At 36.2% G+C, this 20,807-nt stretch overlaps 1 protein-coding gene across 1 annotated transcript in view; it reads right to left on the reverse strand.

Annotated features, from left to right (window-relative positions):
- The window catches only part of pkn2 (protein kinase N2), a 79,874-nt gene that overhangs the window by 14,232 nt on the left and 44,835 nt on the right, over nucleotides 1–20,807 (reverse strand). Inside the window, exons 3-12 of the mRNA XM_062978039.1 lie at nucleotides 15,451–15,602; nucleotides 14,009–14,126; nucleotides 10,550–10,695; nucleotides 10,247–10,460; nucleotides 7,406–7,591; nucleotides 6,133–6,242; nucleotides 2,626–2,769; nucleotides 2,455–2,530; nucleotides 2,022–2,196; nucleotides 1,728–1,851 (exon numbers count right to left, since the gene is read on the reverse strand). Of these exons, the coding sequence (XP_062834109.1) occupies nucleotides 1,728–1,851; nucleotides 2,022–2,196; nucleotides 2,455–2,530; nucleotides 2,626–2,769; nucleotides 6,133–6,242; nucleotides 7,406–7,591; nucleotides 10,247–10,460; nucleotides 10,550–10,695; nucleotides 14,009–14,126; nucleotides 15,451–15,602 (1,445 nt within the window). The remainder of the gene's footprint in view (nucleotides 1–1,727; nucleotides 1,852–2,021; nucleotides 2,197–2,454; nucleotides 2,531–2,625; nucleotides 2,770–6,132; nucleotides 6,243–7,405; nucleotides 7,592–10,246; nucleotides 10,461–10,549; nucleotides 10,696–14,008; nucleotides 14,127–15,450; nucleotides 15,603–20,807) is intronic.

Genomic DNA, 20,807 nt, shown 5'->3' on the forward strand with positions numbered 1-20,807 from the left:
CATCACAACCACATCTTCAAATTTACAGTCACAGAATTCAAAATCTTTGCTTCATCTGAATGCTTTCTAAAAGACACTCAGTCTAAGAAGTATGCTATAAAATGCTTTTTTAAAATGTTACTTTGGCATTTTCAAGGGAATGTACAATGCATGTATTCGTATTAAGGGACTAGAATGTTTCTCTCTATATACATATACATATCATGAAAGAACACTTCAAGGATCTATGAGGTATTTAATTGAAATGCCTTTTAAGGGAGGAAACAAAAATGTTTTCTTCTCAGAATCGTAAGGATTATGGTTATCATTGCTTCTATTCCATTTTCATCTGATTAGGCTTTTAAGAGGAATTATTGTGGTAAGAATTATGATTACTAAAAGATGCAATATATATATATCTTAAACAGTTAAATAAGGTACGGTTAAAGGTGAGGAAATATTGGTTTAGACTGTGTGAAAATACTCAAAATCAGACTCAAATATCCATGCAACCACTTCATTGCCATAGCTGCTTAGCCTTGTAGTTTGGAATGGTATTTAGAATCCTCTGTCAGAAAGTACTAGTAGTACCGGAGAATGTTAAGTGTTCTAATAAATCAACAAATTCCTGAATTCCTTTGGATGGAACAGTTAAAGTATTTACTTATTAAAACTGTGCAGTGTGGCTATTTCATTCTACCCAGCCCAGACAGCTTGGGGTTGGTAAGGCTAAATTGATTGTAATGATTTTTAATCGATGGATATTGCTATATTTTATTTTTGTTGATTGTATGTGTCTGGTTTTAAATATGTTATTGTATTTTTAATGCTGATATACTGTATTTATATGTGGTGTGGCACCATGAGTGCTATTTGTAAGCTGCCCCGAGTACCTATGGGAGATAGCGGCGGGTATAAATAAAAGATGATGATGATGATGATAATGATTATTGCAACCCTTCCTGAACCACAGACACATAACACTTTGGAAAGTAGGGGAACCCATATGTGCGATTTCACAGACACCGTGCAGAAGAAATAACTATATACAGAACATTTTAGCAATTGAGTGCCTTGTATAGCAACACATACTGTATTTCACCACATAACAGCCACCCCCCCCCCATTTTTTTGGGTGCCAAAATTGTATTTTGTTTCCCTCGCAGAATATTCACACCTACGCTCGAGACTGATTCTCCCTTCCTTCCCCGAAGGAAGGCAGTTTAAAAACTATAAAATAGAGCTCTCCGAATCTCCATTCTTCTCTCCTTTCTTCTTGACAGGGCAGTTTAAAAAAAGCTAAAATGGAAGTCTCTGGAACTCTGATTGTCCCTTCTTCCTCCAAAGAAATTTATTCTAGGTTTTGTAAACTGCCTTACAAAAGGAAGGAAGAGTGCTTCTCCAGAGACCTCAATTTTATTGTTTTTAAATTGCCTTACCTTTGGAGGGAGGGAGGAAGGGAAAATCAGCTCCAAATAGCTCTATAGTTCTAAAACAAACAAACAAACAAATAGAAATGAAGCTATTTGTTTGAGGCGGGATCATTCCTCCTTCTCCTCCATTTCTGGAAGCATTTTTTTAAAAAAGACAGAATATTTTTCATAGCATAATAGTCACACCCCCAGTTTTTGATTTAAAAAGGGAGAATAAATTAAATTATGGTAATTGTTATCAACATATGCCACCGAGAAGCATCACATAAGATGGTAAATTGTGTTGTTGTTTTAAATGTATATCGGAAGTCTTGCCTGACTGGGTGTTGCTGGAGCTTTCAGCTCAGGTGAAGGTTCGCTTATTTCTCCAAGAGAAGAAGCCCGGGGTGGAGTACGTGGGGTTTCAGGTTCAAATACCAATTTGGCTACAGGGCAGTCACTTAAAAAGAAAACAATTTCCTTTGTGAACACAGTGACAATTTTGGAGAACACAAAAATAGGCTAATTACTATAATGACAATTTTTAACAACACAAGGTGAAAATAAACTTGTTTCGATGTTTCAGCTCAATTTTGTGCATACTTTACTTCATCCTTTTCAGCCATTTACCTAGTTGGGGATCCTAATTCAGGAAGGTGGGTATCAACTGCTGGCACTGAAGGAGGCACTGAAGCTTGAGGACTGAAGGTACCAGTATGATTTACTGTAGGAATGGCTCTTCTCACCAGCCTCCCCCAAGTAGCAATATTAATATTCATTTGAGGAGCTCTGAGAAAGGTTTTGCCTGTTGATAAGAAAAAAAGAGCACAGCATAAGTAATCTTTTTACTTATCACCAAAGCTATAATTAAATAAGGATTCATATTCATTAGTTTACTTTATGTGACAAATAAACTGAACATGGCATATTCTGTTTCTTCTGTCTATTCTTTTTTGAAAATGGATTTCACTATTTAACACCTATCTTAACACGTCTTAACAAACATCTTTACACAAAATGTTGGCATTTCCATTCAATGTCTATACCCATCAAATCTTGTTACCTTGCTGCTTGGAGAAAATTTTCTTTTGTCTTTGAAGTTTTGGTCTTCTTTCAATAACTGGGTTAAAAAATGTGACCTGTAATTTAAACAAGATATACTCACTTTCAAAACAAGGAATTTTAAAACTTATTCATGACCTTCAATGTTTTTTTAAAAAATACTGGCTCTTACCTCTGCAAAGAGAGTACCCTGGGGTTCCAGATACAGACACATGCCATGCCGTTGGTTGTCTAAGAAGTCTTCTAACCTCAGAAATTTCACTGCACAGAGAGATCGCCAGTCACGCCAATACACAGAAATTTCTAATTCTCGTGACTGAAAGGAGATGACACATAAATATTAAATTTGGGTAGTTGCTACAGACTGAATTGCTCAATGGGAAATATTCCATACAAACACCATCTATTCTAGGAACAGTTTATAATCAATTTCGACAATACAGTTTATAATCAATTCATTGGTTTGTCATATAGTTCACTTAATGGTAGGTTCAAGTGTTATTGAATTGACTTTGATACTTTACGTAACATATGCATTGACACCTATTGAAGACATGCATCAAAATCAAGGACTGAAGCCTGAATCTTGCCCACCAAGTCATTTTATATGTTCCTCCAGATGTTGGGACTACAACTGGTTTTCTTCATTATTAGACCTCATGATTAGAGCAGATGGGATCTGGGATACAGTAACATCTAGGAGGCTGCAGTTTGTTGTTTCATCAGGATAGTGGGATTTAAATTTAGATACAAGGCTTGTAGGTATGTCTTACATTAAAATGTTCTTTATCTTTCCCCCAATCTCAGAGCCACAAGTACAATTCCCATTATCCCGTCCATGTGGCAAATAATCAAGTGATGGGAGTTGTTGTTCAATAACATCTGGGGTCCCAAACTGGATAGAAACTAAAAAGCACAGACTGCTATGTAAAAATATATAGTTGCTCTTCTGTATCCACGGATTCTCTGTCCATGGATTCAACAGCCCTTTGAAGGCAACCATAGCCTTCAAGATGAATCTGAAGGGACCATAGAAGAATCCCCCTTTTTTTTTCCCAATCTCATCAACTTATAAATAAAGTGATAAGGGCTTCTTTCACGTTATTTTCAGAGAACTCTATCTAGTATTTCTATAGATATTTTCACAAGAGCCTTTTGCAAAACTCCAATAATGTGTTCCTTGGCTATTTGAAACACTTACAAAATACCAATATACTGATTCAATAAAATTTACTTTAAACAATTAATTTCACAAAACACGATTCATAAAATATATTATTCCACAAGATAAAATACTGCTTTCCAGAACCACTTGTAACAAGCTCAATACAGTCAGAACAAATACTCTAAGTAGTTTAATTCTCAAAGGGCTGATGTACTAGGTACTGCGGCTGTGTTATATGTATTTTGATATCGAATGAAACAAAGGCAGCTGACATTTCAATTTACAAATGCAAACAGGTTTTCATCTTTCTATGCCACATGATCACATCTCATCACTGGATCATATGGCAACAATTTTAATCATTGCAATGGCCTCAATCTCCATTTGCAATCTAGTTCACGTTGTCATTGTGTGACAGGAGCTGGTTTGCATATGCCAATTGGCTCCAACACCCAGACTTTCTCCATGCTATACAGATGTTCCAGTGAAAGTTGAAGATTAAATCAATGGGAATTAAGTGTCCAGATCATTATTTGGTTCCACTATATTTCAAGGAACTCAAACACACTTCTCTTGCCCTAAACTTAGTGGCACATAAATGCTTGCGCAGTATTGATTTTAGCTTGGATGATACTACTTGGCATGCCAACTTAAAATCAGTTGATACTATTATTTTAAAAGAAATCACATATATTAACAATCTTATTTTTGGAATAAAAAAAGCTATATCAAGTCTTAGAATAATTTGTGTGCTTTAGCAAAATATCAATTTGATTTCACTTACACAAACCATCTGGCAGTCTGTGAAAATAGCAATATAACAACAAATTGGGTGGTGAGGAAATAGCTTTAAAAATATTTCCTTGGCTAGATATGGAGCCTGAACTTTTATTCTCAATTTCAAAAAATCTATGACATGAGCTTATCTAACAGAAGAATATACTTTCTATTACCATATTTCAGATGCCATACTCAATTCATATTTTTCCAATATGCCAGTGCTGATTTTGTTAGTGTTTTCCCTAAATCTGTAGACATATGATCTACTTGACAACACTTCCATTTAAATCCAAGTATGGTTTTTAATTTTGTTTTGCATTTGCCTAAATTTTCAAAGGTATGAATGTTTCAGCTTTGATTAGATTCCTTTCTCAGAAGTAACTCTCACTGTGTTGAATAGGGCTTACTGTGAAGTAAATGTAGACATGATTTCAGTCTTTATAGACCAGTGATTCTTAAAACTCTAGTCCTCTGGACATTTGGACTTCAACTCTCAGAAGCCCCAACTGCTTTGGCAAATGATCAGAGAGCCTGAGAGCTGAAGTCCAAAACACCTGGAAGACCAGAGTTGGGGAAACACTGGTTTATATTGTGAACTGAAACAACTTTTCCCTATTTTTACCTTCATTTAACCTTTGATAAGAAGAAATTAATATTGCTAAGATATACTGTGTCTAAATACTCTGAAAGCAACAGATTCTATCTGATCTTGGAAGCCAAGCAGGGTCTGGTTTGGTTAGTATTTGGAAGGGGGACCACCAAAGAATAGCAGGTGGGATTTCAGAGGAAGGTAATGCCAACTACCTATATTCATGAAATGCACATGCATATCAACACACGGTAAGCCAATGATGTGGATTTTGTCACAAAATATAACACCATGCCCTGAGCCATTTGGAGAAGGTGCTCTTCTCCAAATGGAATGTGTGTCTGCTCATGTGGGCATCCTCCTACATTTACCAAGTAACTTCTGGAACATTTTTGCCAATACTGAATTAAATTTTCTATTTTTTTCTATGAAAGCATGTTCATTTCTATTTTAAAAGACAATTTTTTCATACAATTGAGTATTAACAATGAACAGATGCCAATACAATAGTTGATAAGCTTGGCAGTTTCAAAATTGAACTGGATTTTTGAGGCGATTATTTTTATGAAATGTGCATGACAGTACATATGTTTTATTGATTTGTGAACAGAAGAAGGCAATAAAATACCTTCCCCCAAATTACATGTAATAAATCAAAGCAATATCAACATGTGAATTCAATGTGTGGGGAAAGTCAAATCGAAAGTAGAACTAAACCTGTGATTCATGTTTGTTTTGCTTTCAAACAAGTGGTGACTTCCTTCTTTTTACCTTCAAGCTTGGAAAGTCAGAATGTATTTGTATACCATCTGTTAAGTCTTTTGGTTATCATAAAGAAGTAAATATTCTAATCAAACTATTGCTAGAAAGTTTTTAGTAATCACAAGTCAAACTATTATGCTAATCAGATCATGCCTTATTAAGGGCACCGGACAGGTTTATGGAAAACCAATTTCTTATCCCTCAGGAGCAGAGTTTTAAAAGGGATATAGGGCTGTTGAAGAAAAGGGGGGGGGGCAAAAAAAAGCTCTACCATTCAGGGAAGAGAAGTTAGGATTCACATCAGGATCTCTTTGTGCATACAGATATATTAAACTAAGTTACGAAGATGGAAATCACAGTTAACATTATAAACAGATTCTTACTCTGTCAAGTTCCAGTGTAAATTTCTGATCCCATGACTGATTGGAAATAGGCTTCCAGCTAGTTTGATCAACCACAGTATTGTCCAACTTCAAAACAGCACAGATTTCGTCTGTAAGTAAATTACACAAACTCAGCTTAGAATTTTAAGAGGCTTTACCAGAAACAACAGCCCAGGCAAGGACTGATTACATGGCTGGAATGATACGAACACACACAATTGCCTAACAAGAGTCTATTACCATTTTACAGTAAACACTTCCAAATCTGCTTAGTTTCTTTTCTTACCTTACACTTATTTAGTAACAATCTGTAACAGTACTGAACTTTCCAAATTAGGAGGGGAAAAGAAAACTGAGTTTGAAATTTTCAAAACTATCAGGTGCAAGTGAAGTTTGGATTCTGTTCATTCTTGTTCTGAAGCTACACACCTCTTCTTGAACAGACCTGGTTCCACCAAGATGTTACATTATGTCCTTAAAAACTGCCACATGAAACATCACCAAAAAGCAGTTTAACACGACCCTCAAGGACTGCTGCAATGTCAAAGCTAAATGCCTCATCTCCTTGTATCTACCATTCTTCTGGTACTATTAGGTGGCCTGGATAGGGAAGTGAAAAGGGCAGCAGAGGCTTTGAGATCTTCTGCCTCCGGTATTGAAAGAACCACAGAAACAAATGTATTATATCACCTTCAAAAATTTTAGGTTGTTTACATGAAAATTAAATACAAAAACAAACCACTTTCAATCCAAAACATTAAAAATTTTGGGCCTTATCCATGTGTGTGTAAATGTAGCACATTGGGGGGCGGGTGGGCTTGTCCTTATATAAAAAAAAGCCAATTATTTCTTCCTGTCAGTTGCTCAGTGGGGAGACCTTAGAGGATTATCTAAATCCAATGGCTAGTTCCACCTCAAACAGCTGAAAGACTGAAGTGGCACAAGTTCTAGACTTTGCATTGAAATCATAAGAATAATATTTTGGGGTGCTGTTGCTATTCCACTTCCATTTTAGCCTAGCTCATTCAGAATCAAACCCAATACACTTTATATCATTCTCTTATTACAGTATTACTACTGACATTCTGAAACAATGCCTTTCAAGTCAGGTGTATACTGAAACAAGAAGCTTGCTCAAGACCTCAGCTTTAATGACCTCAGGTGCTTGAATATTCTCATTATAAACAAGTACAATTAATATCAAATTTTACACATATTCACTCTTAAAAGGCTTCAGGAAAGTCTGTTTAGAAAAGAGGAAAAGATACTAAACTGGATAAGTCATCTGTTTTCAGCAGATTTCGGCTACTTGCACTTTTACTTTTGCTTGTTCGACTCATGAAAGATGATCTGGCTTCACTTGGGCTGCATCCAGGCAGAGTTATGGAGGTGGCTTTTGATCGACCAGGGACATTCTCCAGAATATCTTGGCAACCCATTAATCTAACTTCCAAAGTACCTAAAGGAAAAGAAAAAAAAAAGACTGGGTTGTCTTGACTCCTATCTCTAGTACAGTGTGAACATCCACAAATATATTAGTCCCTAAATGGCAGTGGCACGAGAGCTCAGGAGTATTACAAAAGGTGTTGCCGATAAGAAACCTAATTTCTTACATGGAGACTATGGCCAAGTACTTACTGAATTGCTGGTGGCTGGAACAGGTTAAAACTGTTCATTCTTCAGCACTTGTGCAGTGGTAACTAGAGGGTCCAAAGATACAGATATCTCACCTACAATGACTGGTCAAAGGAGTGCAGGCACGGAGGAAAGAAAAAGCAATGTCCGTTGACCACAACACTCCTTCTCCCATATCTGTGCAGTGACAGCTCAACAACATCTGAGTGCACGTTTGTGGCTACTCAGTGATTGAGGGGAGGGAAGTTGTCTGGCTTCCAGTTTGTACCTGTGGAAGGTACATGCATATCTTCTTGTGCAATATCTCCCAAGTATTTATTCTGGTGTCATCGAGGGCTGCTCCAGCATATGTGACTACAAGGATTCTGATATATGAGATGGTTCCAGACTTCATGAGAGCAGGTGCATGGAAATCAATTAGACTTAGGTTAGCCATGGACTTAGCTGTGGATTTCAAGGGCTCTGTTCTACATATGGTCAAACTCGAGTTCCACAATAAGAGGGTTTTTTTGTTATATATCATCAAAAGAGGCTGCATCTTTAACGAAACACTTATTCAAGAAGCTTTGACCAAATGTGATCCCTTTCACATGTCAACAGCTTTTATAGCATTACCCATAACTTTTAAAACATGCAGTTTGTTTCTCTTATGTATTACATTTTTGACATTTACAGTAAAGAAAGGAAATCAATGTATACAATTCCCTTTATATATTCCTATTGTGAAATACTGCAGTAATTTACAAATATGCTCCTATGTATTTGACCAGGAATGGTGTGTGTAAGTGTACGCACATGCACACACACATTCTGCTACAACTTCAGCTTAAAAACTAAAGTCATTTTGGAAAACACAAGTGAACAGCTGTGCTAGCGCTTCTAATTTGGTTGTTTATTAAATAATTTAGTAAACAACATATTAGGAGCAGAGTTTTTATTCAACACCTGCTTCAAGTTAGCAAATAAACTCTACAGGGATATATTTAAGATCTTCATTAAGCATATGAGATATCTTGGAATTTATTTTCTTTATGAAGCGCTGCAATTACAGATGCACATACAGACTGTCGAGAGGAACTGCTGGACGATATAGTTTCAACTTTCATAACCCCTGCGCAGACATTTATTCTTGTGGAATACCAACTCTTAATTTCTTGTATTTAATTACTTTAATCTAGAAAACCCATTAGCACAAGTAAATGGGAGATGCATTTTTATGGACTGCTGCTGTATGAAATCCTCTCTTTGTGTTATTAGCAAAGTTTTAATGTTTTGTTAAAATCTCCCATTTGGAAAAAGAAAATTTTCACCAACATGCAGTGGCATTAGATTACGAGCACACTACAGTTCTAACACCTTGTCCAATATTGTCCTCTGTGACATCTCAGTTTTCAAGCACTTTATCTACAAATGTGATGTTAAAGAACAGTGGTATGCCTGTTTACAAAGCATTTTGAAAATCATGATCAAGAATTCCAACATGTTGATTCAAAATCTGTCCATGGAAAGTCACAGCCACTGATACCAGGAGCAAAAAAACTGAACTCTTTTCAGCTTGTCAAACTACAGGATGAATTTATCAGCTCATTCTCACTATGAAAAAAATGTAAGACAGTAGAAAATTCATCTTAAAACTTCTGCCACTAAAAAATATAAACTTTATAAAGTAAAATACAGCTTTAAAGAAGGATGATTGAGATCGTGCAATTAGTGCAGACAACAATTAATCTAACATCTAAAAAATACATTTTTAATAATAAATTTATGGAAAATTTTAAAATACATTAAACATTACAAAGATGAGAAACAAAAAAAGTTAAAAATAAAATAAAAGTTCAAGAGTACAGTGTGAAAATAAGAGAAAAGAAAAGAAAAAGACACTGCCAATTTGCATTTTGATAATTATGTACACATAATTATTCATGGTTCTCTCCCCAAAATTTCCAAATAATATTTTCTTTCAATAACCTACTCTTTCTAATCATCAATACGAAAGTTATGAAGTCATTTTTTCTATGAGGTCTATAAAAGGCTTCTAGCTTTGAGAAATGTTCTCAACAGATTTTTCAATTACAAATCAAATAATCTGTCAAATTCTGCTAAATCTATAAATTTTATCAAGCTTTTCCCCCTGAGAATGTTGAAATCCTTCTTTTTCAAGGTCATAACATGCGGTATAACAAATTTCAATTTCTTAGACCCCTTATTTTCCCATTAATTAACCTGCATATTATGGACAAAAATGTAACCCATTTTATCATATACTAATTTCTCTTCTTCCACATCAAATTTCAACAAAAATACACATTTTAGTAAATTATCTATTAATTTAAATGTTTTTTCAAAAATCATTTTTCTATGCCATTTGTATTTGAAAGACATACTGTAAATGCAAAGACTGAATAATTTCCACATGTTTTTAATGAGAGGAAAAGAAAGAAAGAAAAATCAACATGACAAGCCAAAGAACACAACAAACCTGTTAAAGCTGCTGGTTTGGACAGTGTACTGTACTGATTCTGTGTAGATATTGTGCTCTGTCGTGGACTTAGTGTTGGTGATGAAACAAGCGAAAGCTCTTCTATAATAATACTGCTTTTGGGATGATTTTTAGGGAGTTCATTTAGTCTTTGTTCTAATGAATACTTTAAAAGGTCCAGCTTTTGACTTGATTCATTAAATCTTGCTTGAGCCTTGTTCAAACAGGAAAAAAATAAAAGGTAAAATTATACCTTAAATGCAACAGCTTTAACACAACAGTCATTTATTATGTTAAAAGTACCTCTGAGAGTGCTTTTCTGTCAGTTACTTTCCCAGATCCGAGCAACTTCATCACATTTTTAGCTCCTTCTGCTACTGCATATTCTATCCTAAAATGATGCCGCAGTTCTTCCATTCGAAGCTCAAGAGGACTTATCACAGGCTTTTCTACATATGAAGAACATATAGAAGTATTTAGCGCACATTCAAGTACTATTTAGTTTTTCTTTAATATTTAAAAGCACTTTATAGATTAGTACAAGAATGAGAAAGGGTAGTTGGATACCAAATACATTAACTGCAATCAAGTTTGCTAAGGAAGCAAAAGAGATCTGACTTGTGCCAGAGTGAGTCATGCCTGCCCTATCTTTGCAGATAATTTTGCTCCAGAAGCTCCTTGCTTTACTTGGGGTTCAGAGAAGGAGTGGCTCTGTAATTAGGCAACCATTCTTAATATAGTTACAAATGACTGTGTAACTGAATGGAAGTAGTGTCATGGCATTCGACTTCCTCATGTTGGCTGTTGTGACTATATTAATGCTGCTGGGCAGTCTCTCTAACATACGATATGAGTGCCTGGATTGAAAGGGCCAAGGAAGGAAATACAGAAGCATCTGATATTACACAGTTCATTAAGTCCAAAACGTATATATTTTTTGTTACTACAATTGCTTTTAGTGACTTGGATTATGTTGTTACCTCCAAATGATCACATTTCTTTTTTCTCTACAGAGCATCTGAAAAATTCTTCTAATTTAGTCCCTTTCCCTTTACAGTATGCACACAATTTTTTCAATTAAAAAAAGCTCTACCTTGACAATTATATAAGAGCAAGGATGGCGAGCTTGTGGCTCTCAGTTGTTGGAAGTGTTGTTTTATTCATGCTCTAGTCTGCATTTCAGGGATGAAGAAACTTAAAATTTTCCCAAAGTTACTGGGCTGCAGCTCTGAGGATACTTCACCATTGTCTATGCTTAATAGGACTGAAGTTATTTGCACCCAACTTCTGGCGAGCCAAACAATTCCTATATTTAACTGCTGAACAGAAGTCTAAAAGTTAACATACTTAAGGGGCTTTCCCACTTTTTATAACTTAAGTGGGTCAGATTTACAGCGAATGAAGAAATGCATTTTTGTGACTATTAAGTTAAACTGCCCCCCTTTTCTTTGTGATTTATAGAAAAATATCTACAATTTTTTAAACACCTGTTTCCAAACTATGAAAAATCTGCATACTCATACTGTAATTGCTTTTCTTTTTTGTCTATCAACTGAGCCACAGCACCTCTCAGAATTTTACTTTCCTTCTCTGTATCATACAGTACCCTATTCTTTCTCTGGCTCATGTTTAAATCAATTCAAATAGGAAGGAGGTCTTGAATTTATTGAGATATCCAACATAATAAGATGACTACAACAGAGAAGAAGTCTGGCGTCTATTCCACCACATCTCTTTTGACATCTGATTTATTATCACAACAAAGTCATTTGTGCCAGCATTCCATATGTCAAATTTTAAATGCACTGGACCATCTGAACAAAACAATAAGAACCTATCAGGCTGCCCAGGCAAGCTAATACTCTGTATTAATGCAGGGGTTCTCAAACTGTGCTCTGTGAAGCCCTTGGGGCTCCACGGGTGATAGTGAGGGGGTTCACTATCATCCTGCTTCCTGCTTCCTGCTATTTCCTCCTCCTGAGAAATGGAGGGAAATTAAAGTTTTGAGTTGCCGGAAACAGCAGCAACAACAGCCACATACTTACAGGGCACATAACTTTCCCCCCACCTCCCTCACTGCCTAGACTTTTTTCCTTGCTGTCCAGACCCTTCCCCCTTTCTCTGCTGCCAAAAGCCATGTTATACAACAAATTTGACAGAAAAAGTAGCTCCATGCGCAGTAATGCTATGTAGTAATTACTGTATTTACAAATTTACCACCAAAATATCACAATGAATTTAAAACATTGACTACAAAAACATTGACTACTAAAAGGCAGACTGTGTTGGATAATCCAGAACATTGGATACGCGAATGTTGGATAAGTGAGATTCTACTGTAATATGAAATAATTACTGTGGTAATCCAGTCCAACCCAATTCTGCCATGGAGGACACAATCCAAGCACACCCAACAGATGGCCACCCAGCCTCTCAATAATAATAATAATAACAATAACAACAACAACAACAACAACAACAACAACAACAACATACAATCATAAGGTTAGGAGACACCCCTAAGGATCATCCAGTTCAACTTCCTTCTACCATGCAGGACGACACAAACCAAGCACTCCTGACAGATGGCCATCCAATATCTCAACAATAATAATACAAATTGAATCATACAATCAGACAGTTAGGAGAGACCCCAAAGGCCATCCAGTCCAACCCAATTCTGCCATTGGACAATACAATCCAAGCACTCCCAACAGATGGCCACCCAGCCTCTCAATACTACTACTACTACTACTACTACTACTACTAATAATAATAATAATAATAATAACAACAACATCATACAATCCTAAGGTTTGAAGCGACCCCTAAGGATCATCCAGATCAACTTCCTTCTACCATGCAGGAGGACACAATGCAAGCACTCCTGACAGATGGTCATCCAGCCTCTACATAATAATGATGATGATGATGATGATGATAATAATAACAGAAACATAGAATCCAAGAGTTTGCAGAGAACCCTAAGGGCCATCCAGCCCAACCCTTCCTACTATGCAGCAGGACACAATCCAAGCATTCGCAACACATGGACAACATATAAATACTATACAATACTACACAGGGACATAGACCCCCTCTACCCTCACCACTTTCACAGTACACAAACAACCAAATGCATACTAAACATAAAGACACCCATACAACAGACATTCGATACCACCACCACCTCAACAATTTCTCACCAACACCACCAGACAACGCCACAGCAACGCGTGGCCGGGCACAGCTAGTTATATATAAATGGGCTGGCACATGTTTTAAGAACATTTAGAATTGTGACCAAGAACATGAAGAAACATCGCATTGGTAGTCTGTTCATGAATGAAGATAGTATTTATCTGCATAAATCAAACTTCTATCTAAGAGGAGAAACTAACCAGATATAATAAAGCAGATTCTCCTACATCCCCTACCGCCACCTCTGATGTATTTGGACAAACCAGAGATATTTGCCACGAAGTGAGAATTAGTTACCAACAATGGGGACTATAGAATAAAAACAGCCCTGAAAGATTACAACTAGTCCAAGTGGTTGTGTGCACACAAGCCTGTTACAGAATATAAGAACATACAATCCCCTTCCCTTCTGCAATAAATGGGGAAGGAAGAAAGGCTGCTTGCATTAGCTGATGCTGTAGCTTCAACCTTGTATCTTTCTTGAAAGTCCCAAGGATATTTGAATTGAAAAATAAACAAGATTCTAACAACAGTTTCAGGATAGTCTATTTAATGCTTTACCATTATCAAAAGCCAATTCATTTGTCTGGACTGCTTGAAGAATCTGCATCCTTATAACTTCAATTTTTGTCTTGCTGTCCTGAAGCAATTGTTGAGCTGCTGCAAGCAGCTTTCTATCCTGAAAAGGAAAAACAAATGTGTTCTTAAAATCTGAATTCACATGTGAGATCCAAACAACAGTAATCTGTGTGTTCATGTCAGCACATGAATGGGAATTCAGACTGCTATGCAAAACATTTTGAAGTCTCCTTTCTCATTTTCCTATCTACATTTTCACCCAGTTTTCTGAACTCAACATCAAATAAACACTAGTTCTACTTACTGTATTTTAACCTAACAAGAATACTTCCAGAAGACAGAGATGCACTAATGTGCTATCCAACAAAGTGCTATCCAAGAAAGTAGAAGACAATGAAAATTCACAATATTTACCAACATTGTTGCAAAATCAAAATACAAACCTAAACAAAAATGTGACATTATATCTTTCAGTGCATAATCCAAGCATTTTATGCAGCCTATGGTGATATTTGAAACATTCACTCATGGCTGAAATTCCTGAAAGTAGTTATAGGCACCCACTGATTCCACAAATAAATCACAACAATATTTTAAACAAAATATCTCTATCTATAATAGAGTGTCCAAGAAATGTCCACAAATTAGGAAAATAATTATTCACACATAATACACAGTTAAGAGGTAGGAAATCTCCTTTTAATGATGGAAGATTATCATGAACTTGGAGGAAATTGCTTCCTTCTACATTAGAACTGCTATCCTAAGATTAACAGTGTAATTTAGCATGTACAATTGAAATAGTGCCTCAAAAACTACAAGCTGAGTTTCAGAAAGGTCAGTGAGCCATCAGGAAGAAATTTGAACTGCCAACACCCAGTCCCTGTAATTCATCTGGCACCTTTGCAGTAACCTGCATATCTTTAGCACTTTTTTCTATATAACAGATCCAGATTCCAAGTTATGCCTAATGATGTGCACTATTTATGAGTTTGTGACATTTCCAATGTCTGTGTGTACATATGTTTTAATCATTAGGCATTTGATAACATGGTATGGGGACATGAAAAGCAACAAAGAAAAAGCATATTACATTATAATCCTCTATGATTTTCAATTGAAATATTCCTTCAAAGGAAGCAAACCCACATAGGATTTCTACTTTCCATGATACCAAGAGTCAAGAAGCTCATACAAATTATGCTTCAATGCAGCATGATTCTTTGAGCACACTTATGCAAATTATTTTAGATATGCTATCCAAATCAACATTTTATAACAGCCTTTCAAACTGTTACGAACATATTCTAAATTGACAATTTTAAAGCAGGATAAATATGAAATCTTGTTGCAATCAAGCATGAAGTGCATCTGATCATCAGTATAAATTAAAAAAACAAATTATGGCCTCTTATATGTCTTACCTTTGATGGACCATTTGAATACATATGGATCATGTTCTCAGCTCCCTGTTTTACTTTCAATTCTATATCCAACTGTTTTTTTAAGGCCATTAGCCTGTTGTTAGTAGGAAAACGAGGATCACTGTTTGGTGTATCTGGAGTTCTGGGACAATCTGTGAATTACAGGCATATCAACCATATGTTAGAATCAACAACTAATCTTCTAATTCTATCAAATTTATTATATATTCTCTGATTCATTAAAAAGACAAAAAGAAATATGTATATTTCACAGATACAAAGTATACATACAGATGTAAAATGAAAAATTAAAAGAAAACTTACAGTTTTTAAAAATAAAAGAAAAGAAGGGCCAAAATACATTTAAACAATATTATTTAATGAATCTTTGCAGCAGAAAAGAGAATTTGTCAATTTTTCCATTATTGTTTTGTTGATATCAACCAATTTCTATGAAAAGCAAAACGTACTTCCAAAATTTCCTGAATATTTTAATAAATTAGGAATAGTCAATTTCGCTCATATTTGTAAAAATCACACACACACACACACACACACACACACACACACACACTTATTGTGTTTTCTTTCATTTCATCCGCACAAGGGTAACACTGTTCAATATCTGGGATATCCTTCACCAACTGTGACCCCACAAAAGAACCCACATGGCCTTCAAATAAAGCAGGTGTGAAACAATTAAATAAGTAATATTTAAAAATACTGACTTGAATCCTGTAGGCAAATGTAGAATATAAGGGCTGTTCAGGGGCTATGTTGGGACTGTGAAAATGGGATCGATCCTTCTGTCAATCCCAGTGACTGTCCACTTACTAATAAGCAGTTGCCGAGATTAACAGAAGGACCCATACCAGTCAATCAGGAGGCAGCTGCCTGAAGTTCTCACCTTCCTCATACAAGTGATCTCCAGTGTGAGGGGAATTTGCAATACGGCCCTTCTTCCACCTGCCAAGGCAGAGATCACTCACAATAGAGGCTCAGACGGCCAGGCAGCTGTTTCTTGACTGACAGAGGAATGGATCTCTGTTGATCCCAGCTGCTTTGTTTGACCCTTCTTCTTCCCAATGGTAAGTGGGGTTCGGGAAGGTTATGTCAAGTGATAATCTAAAAATATTTCCAGGACACTTTTTTTGCTATTAATAGTGCTGGAGGATTTGACCAAAAACATTATTGTGAAGGGCATTTCTGAGAAATGCTGATAAAGTCCCATTTAATAAAGAGATTTGTAAGCGGCCCTCTGCTAACAGGATGCTCCTACTGATAAAAAGGTAATTTTCGCAGTTTTTTCCCCTCTCTCACACCATTTGGAGGTTTGGGATATTCTCTGGAACAGTGAGGCACATAGCACTAGAGAAAGGGGGAAATCTGGGTTCCCATTTACAGCAGTGGTAATATTAGCTGGATTTTTTAAACTCGTCCATGGAAGAGGTGCTAACCACAACTCAGAACCCATCTGAGAATGATTCAGCATACCTTTTAATGTTCTGCATGCATACTATGGGCAAGCTCTAGTGAGTATTTGTTGTAGATTACATGTCTAATGCTTAAGCCATTAACTTCTTATGTCAGGAATGTTAGAGATAGCATTCTAGTGGCACTGTTTAAGTGCCTGTTAATTAAGAAGAACAAACAGATTGACCTTTGTCAGCCAGAGAGGCCTATGCATACACATTGTAGGCCTAATTAAAAAGCAAACTATATTCTTGCCTGTTAGCACTAACTACCTTCAAGAATATTTCCAAGCCATAAAACAGATCTTAGTTGTGCCTGAGATTAACTAAACTACAGGTTATGTTAATAGACTCTCTAGTTCCCTTCTAAGGATAATGGTGTCAATGACAGGCTTGTCTTATCATCTTTATTCATTAACTATTCATTAACTGTTTTCCCATTCCAGCAAAAACAAAAAAACAAAAAACTCCTCTTCATTAAAATTTAATCATTAAGAGCACTATGAAGAATACCTTTAAAAGTTTGCACCCGCAAGATGCAAGCAATACCAAGATGACTTTTTTTTTTAAAAAAAGAGTGACTTCTGCTATATAAAAACATTGGCTATCACTCTGTTCTATAGTTACGAGATCATAGGCTGCATTTATGATCTTCTAACTGCTAGAGATTCATGTTTATAGTATGGCCAAACATGACTCCTGAAATAAGGCTGTTGTAGGTCTTTCGGGCTGTGTGGCCATGTTCCAGAAGTATTCTCTCCTGACGTTTCGCCCACATCTATGGCAGGCATCCTCAGAGGTTGTGAGGTATGGATAAACTAGGCAAGGAAAGGAAAAAAATATTTATCTGTGGAGAGTCCAGGGTGTGGCAAGAGTCCTTTGTCACTGGGAAGCCAGCATTAATGTTTCAATTAATCACCCTAATTAGCATTGGAAAGGTTTTGTCTCTTGCCTGGGGGGCATCCTTTGATCAGTCACTAGCCGTCCTTGGGGCTCCTCTGCCCTCAGAGTGTTGGTTCCCATCTACTGTTTTGATTTTAGAGTTTTTTAATACTGGTAGCCAGATTTTGTTCATTTTCATGGTTTCCTCCTTTCTGTTGAAGTTGTCCACATGCTTGTGGATTTCAATGGCTTCTCTGAGTAGTCTGACATGATAGTTGTTGGAGTGTCCAGCATTTCTGTGTTGTCAAATAATATACTGTGTCCAGGCTAGTTCATCAAGTGCTCTGCTATGGCTGATTTCTCTGGTTGAATTAGTCTGCAGTGCCTTTCATGTTCTTTGATTCTTGTTTGGGTGCTGCGTTTGGTGGTTCCTATGTATACTTGTCCACAGTTGCATGGTATCCGGTAGACTCCTGCAGAGGAGAGAGGATCCCTCTTGTCTTTCGCTGACCGTAGCATTTGTTGGATTTTCTTTGTGGGTCTGTAGATAGTTTGTAGGTTGTGCTTCTTCATCAGTTTGCCTATGCGGTCAGTGGTTCCCTTGATGTATGGTAAGAACACGTATACACAATGAGGCACTTTGGACATGGAACCAAAGTCTAAACATGAAATTCATTTATGTTTCTTATACACATAGCCTGAAGGTAATTTTATACAATAGTTTTTTAAAAAAATGTTCATGAAACAAAGTTTGTGTACACTGAACGATTAGAAAGGAAAAGGTATCACTATTTCAGCTATCCCTGTGGGCAATTTTGGATTCTGGAGCATTTCAGAACGCCAGATAAGAAGTGTTCAACTTGTGTGAATGAAATTTCTCATAGTGAAAAGCACACAATCTGAAATGAATAAAATTGCATTGAGATGGGTGAAATTTCAAACATTCCTTCCAGATATCCATGCTTGTTTTCCAATTTATATATTAGGGTTTTTTAAACAGGAAAATGTTTTAAAACTGCTTCCGTGTCAATTATGTAGGACAATATACTGGCCTGTCCACATACACACCCACCCTCCCCAACACTGTAAGTAAAGAACATAAAATTGGCCGTCTGCAAGGACGTTGCCCAGGGGATGCCCTGGTGTTTTTTTTTAATGTTTTTTTACCATCCTTGTGGGATCTGTGAAGTAAGGCTATTCATTTGCTAAATCTGCAAGTTTCTTGATATGCCTGCTCAGGGACGAGCAGTAAACCATTTAAACTGAATCTCTTTTTTACAGTCTGGGGTCCTAGTTCACAAAGCATTATGTGGCCAGTCTAAGCCACCAACATCAACATAACCTGTAAAAGATCTTTATGTTAAAATGATTGTTATCTTTTCAACAGGACCAAAGGAAGACAGAATATGTAAGGGATTTCGGTTCCTAGATGGCTGAACAGCATGATACAAAGCTTTACAATCAGCAGCAAGAACTATTTCCTAATTAGTAAATTAAATCGTGTTTATCATTATTTAAATGCATATATGCTGTTTGTTATGGAACTTTCAGCAGTTTCTCATTAAAGCCTTTCTTTCAGTAAAATACATGTTAAAAATGGAATATATGTGTAAGAACTGCTTTTTAAATAAAAAATGTTGATCCTACCTGCTTCCCCAAATGCTTTAAACTTTAAATGTGTTTTTTATAAATGCTGAATAGTGATCAGATGCAAAATTCATAAAACAACTATTTCAAAACTATTATAAACAGCTAAACAACTTTAGATCTCTACAACCTGGCTCATATTTTGCAGTGCTTTTATTAAAAATAATATATAAATGCTTGCATGTCTGCATTAAAAGAGTATACTTCTAAGAACTCAGTAGAACATGCACTTTAAAAATGATCATGATTTATTCTTCAGAATTTGCCGCTTTGCTCTTCACTTCATCACAAACTTATTTTTGACTTTATAATTTTGTTGTCATGCTTGCACTTAGTTTATTTTCTGTGTGACCCCCGCCCAGCATACATATGTGACAGTCTATACTGTTTGGAGAAAGATGTACTGTACACTGCAGAATATAGATGGCAAGGAATGAAGTACATTGTTTTTCTTTCAATGCATACCATTGCTGTGTTGCTTCACTGATTCACAGAAAAATGAAACATGCTCAAGTATTTATTGGCAAGGATATCTACATGTACTAGATGCAAAATATTAAATATAAAATTCAAAGAAAGAAACACACATTTTACTAATACTAAATGGCCAAATGCCAAGTTCAAAGTCCTACAATATATTATATTTATTTATTAATTATTTATTTTATTAAATCATTTCTACCCCGCCCTTCTCACCCATCAGGGGACTCAGGGCGGCTTACAATATAAACATACACATCAAAAAACAGTTTTCATCAAATTTAAAAATCCATCAAGATTAAAAATTACAATAAAATTAAGAATATACATTAAAATAGACATAATTATACATTTAAATATGCATTTAAGGCGCTTTCCATGTCCAGGTGGGGTCTGTCAGTAGGTCATATATTCATATCTCATTTTTGCTGCTACTCGTGCTCAAATGCCTGGTCCCATAAGCATGTTTTTGTTCTCTTTCGGAAAGACAGGAGGGAGGGAGCCTGCCTGACTTCAATGGGGAGGGCGTTCCATAGGCGGGGAGCCACTACTGAAAAGGCCCTGTCTCTCGTCCCCGCCAGCTGCACCTGTGAGGCTGACAGGACCGCAAGCAGGGCCTCATCTGACGATCTTAAGTTTTGAGGTGGGTCGTAGCGGGAGACACGTTTGGACAGATAAGCTGGGCCAAAAATACATTTAAACAATATTATTTAATGAATCTTTGCAGCAGAAAAGAGAATTTGTCAATTTTTCCATTATTGTTTTGTTGATATCAACCAATTTCTATGAAAAGCAAAACGTACTTCCAAAATTTCCTGAATATTTTAATAAATTAGGAATAGTCAATTTCGCTCATATTTGTAAAAATCACACACA

The sequence above is a fragment of the Anolis carolinensis genome, chromosome 4, assembly GCF_035594765.1.
Source record: "Anolis carolinensis isolate JA03-04 chromosome 4, rAnoCar3.1.pri, whole genome shotgun sequence".
Taxonomy (NCBI): Eukaryota; Metazoa; Chordata; class Lepidosauria; order Squamata; family Dactyloidae; genus Anolis; species Anolis carolinensis.